We start from the raw sequence: 2,676 nt of genomic DNA on the forward strand, positions 1-2,676 counted from the left end.
AGATCCCTTCCCTGTCCCTGCTGGCCACGCCAGTGCTGACACCAGCCAGGATGCCGTTGCCCTCCTTGGCCCCCTGGGCACACTCTGGCTCATTCTCACCCCCCAGTCCCTCTCTGACCGGCAGCTCTCCAGCCACTCCTCCCCAGGCCTGGAGCCCCCCTGGGGGTTGTTGTGGCCCAAGGGCAGCCCCCGGCATTTGCCCTCAGTGAAACTCCCCCAGTTGGGCTCAGCCCATGGCTCCAGCCTGCCCAGGTCTCTCTGCAGCCTCCCTGCCCTTGAGCAGATCAACACTCCCACCCAACTGGGTGTCATCTGCAAAACGGCTGCGGGTGCCCTCAACAAACAAACCACAGACTGACCTAACACACGTTAACAGCAGATCTGGTACCAGCATTCTGCTGGAAAGATCCTGCATGTGAGAGCTCTTGGACTTCTTTCCCCGTGCATTCCAGGAGTCAGATCCCACCTTCCTCTCCGTTGTTCTAACGCTGCTAAGCGCCATTAAAACACTTTTCACTCAAAGTACTTTTCACTTAGAGAGCTGAAAACAACCTGAATGCAAACCCCAGATCACAGGTCCGACAGATATATTTTCTACATAGCCCCTGCCCCTCTGGCAACTACTGTTGTATCTCTGGGGTATGTGATCTCCACAATTCTGAAAATAATTATTTCCCCACTCTAAAAGGAATATACCTTATAAATTTTAGAACACAAGAATCCCAGTGTTTCTTCCCCTATGCACAACACATGCCTTTATATTCTGGTCATGCCCAGTGGCCTTAGGGAAGGTACCGTAAATTTTATCCTACCTTTCTGCATAAAAGCAACCTTCAGAACCTGACAGAGGATGTTAAATGGGAAACTATTCTAAGCAAATCATTTTTCTCAAACGCCCTCCCCTCTTTTCCCTGTGGGAAGTGGGAGTCCATAGGATTTGCCTATTCACTGCAATGTGGGATCTCTCCTGAAAGATGTTAAAATGTGAGACCGTCCTCCACCTGGTCTGACCACATGTCTGGTCAAAGGTTAAAAAAAAAAAAGTATCAGGGAATCATGTAGGAAGCATTACCAGGGTCTGTAAAAACATATTTCAGACTAACATGAGGTCACAGTCACCTCTAGGGTAAATTAAGGCAACTTTAGCTGACTACACCCATAATTAATCCTGACCACAAGTACCTGCCACTTATACCTTGAATTTTTGGGGGAGAAAAAGTGTTTAGTCATAAGAAACGTATTAGCACTACTGCAAGACAACTGACACTCAGATCCCCATTCAAAATAATTCTTCCTGAACTCCAGGAAGGTCCACAGGAGAGTTGTTTTAACCAGAAGTGGCCTGTCCTGTTCCCAACACCAGAAGTCAAACAGATTAACCCCGTAACCTGGTCGGTGTTTACACTATGCAAGGTATGAAAAACTATTTGCAATAAAACATAAACCTCTCTGGAGAGAGACTTAAGAGTGTACAGAAAGACAGCAATTAAAGCAGAGGAATAAATACACACTGGGGTGGTTTGTTATATTTTTAAGGTATTGTTTGTTGAATTAGAAGCTGTGAAAAGGTGGCTGGGGGGCAACAGCACAGGGTCACTGGTGGAGTCCCCAGCTGCTGGCTGAAAACCGAGTCTGAAACACATGGGGGCAGAGGAAAGCTCAACACCACTCTCATGCGAGGTGTGGAGGCCCACGATTCCTGAGGACGAAGCCCTGCTGCCTCGATACAGACCCCTGTACACGTCTGGGGGTCTTCTGCATCCCTTACGCTAGAGCCACGGTCTTGCCCCACTTTGTACCCCCAAGACCAGAGAAACAGGGACATTTGCTGAGGAGGGGAAGCAGCATTTAGATAAAACCGAGTCAGAACTGGCTTTTTTTTTTTGTTTCTGGAAATAACCAAGCCCTGCTGAGGTGGGTAAGCTCTACAGAGGATTCTCAGCTACAAGCAGGATGAAGTATTCTTATTTTTTACCGCTTGGAAACAATATGGATATGACAAGTGACCTGGGGTAAAAAAAAAGACTGATGCCTCCAGAGCCCTGCAAAACCAGGAGAAATCTCTCAAGGCAGAGATTTTTTTTTATTTTTTTTTTTTTTCTCTCTCATCACTTTCCAACAAGCAGCCACATGGATCCCAGCCGCTAGGAGAAAAATCATTCTATCCCTTCCTCAAATTCTGGACAACGGCAGATGAAATGTTTCTCCCCATCTCTTCGCTTTACTGGTTGCACAGTCACTCCTCTGGGTTTGGACCATGGGTTCCCCCTGTCTCCAGTTCCAGTTAGCAGCCACAGATTCTGCATTTGGCATATAAACAGTTTATAAACATCACGCAGCAAACAGCGCATAACTCATTCTGTCTACCTTGGGAGAGTCCAGTTTATTTACCCCAAATGCAAAACCTATTCCTCCTCCGAGACTGTGTACTCAAAACCCGAGACTCACACTAGTAACCAACCCCCTTGCTGGCTATCATGAAATGATATATAAGTGAGACCGGGTGCAGACACAAAAATATTTAATGTGTTGTGCTACGCTTGGTGAATGAAGCCGTCAAATCCCTACACAGAAAGAAGGAGAGGGAAGGGAAAAAAAAAAAACAGTCAAGGGTTCAGATTTTCCTTAAATGTGGCTTTCAACTTCTATTTGTTTCACAATGAACCAATCCAAATG

General features: G+C 46.5%; 1 protein-coding gene across 1 annotated transcript in view; it reads right to left on the reverse strand.

Annotated features, from left to right (window-relative positions):
• Positions 1–2,534: 2,534 nt before the first annotated feature.
• The window catches only part of LOC113479137 (exocyst complex component 6B-like), a 70,233-nt gene continuing 70,091 nt past the window's right edge, over positions 2,535–2,676 (reverse strand). The window contains exon 7 of the mRNA XM_026846879.1: positions 2,535–2,564. Coding sequence (XP_026702680.1) covers positions 2,535–2,564 — 30 coding nt within the window. The remainder of the gene's footprint in view (positions 2,565–2,676) is intronic.

Source organism: Athene cunicularia, assembly GCF_003259725.1.
Source record: "Athene cunicularia isolate RWA chromosome 4 unlocalized genomic scaffold, athCun1 chr4_part1, whole genome shotgun sequence".
Taxonomy (NCBI): Eukaryota; Metazoa; Chordata; class Aves; order Strigiformes; family Strigidae; genus Athene; species Athene cunicularia.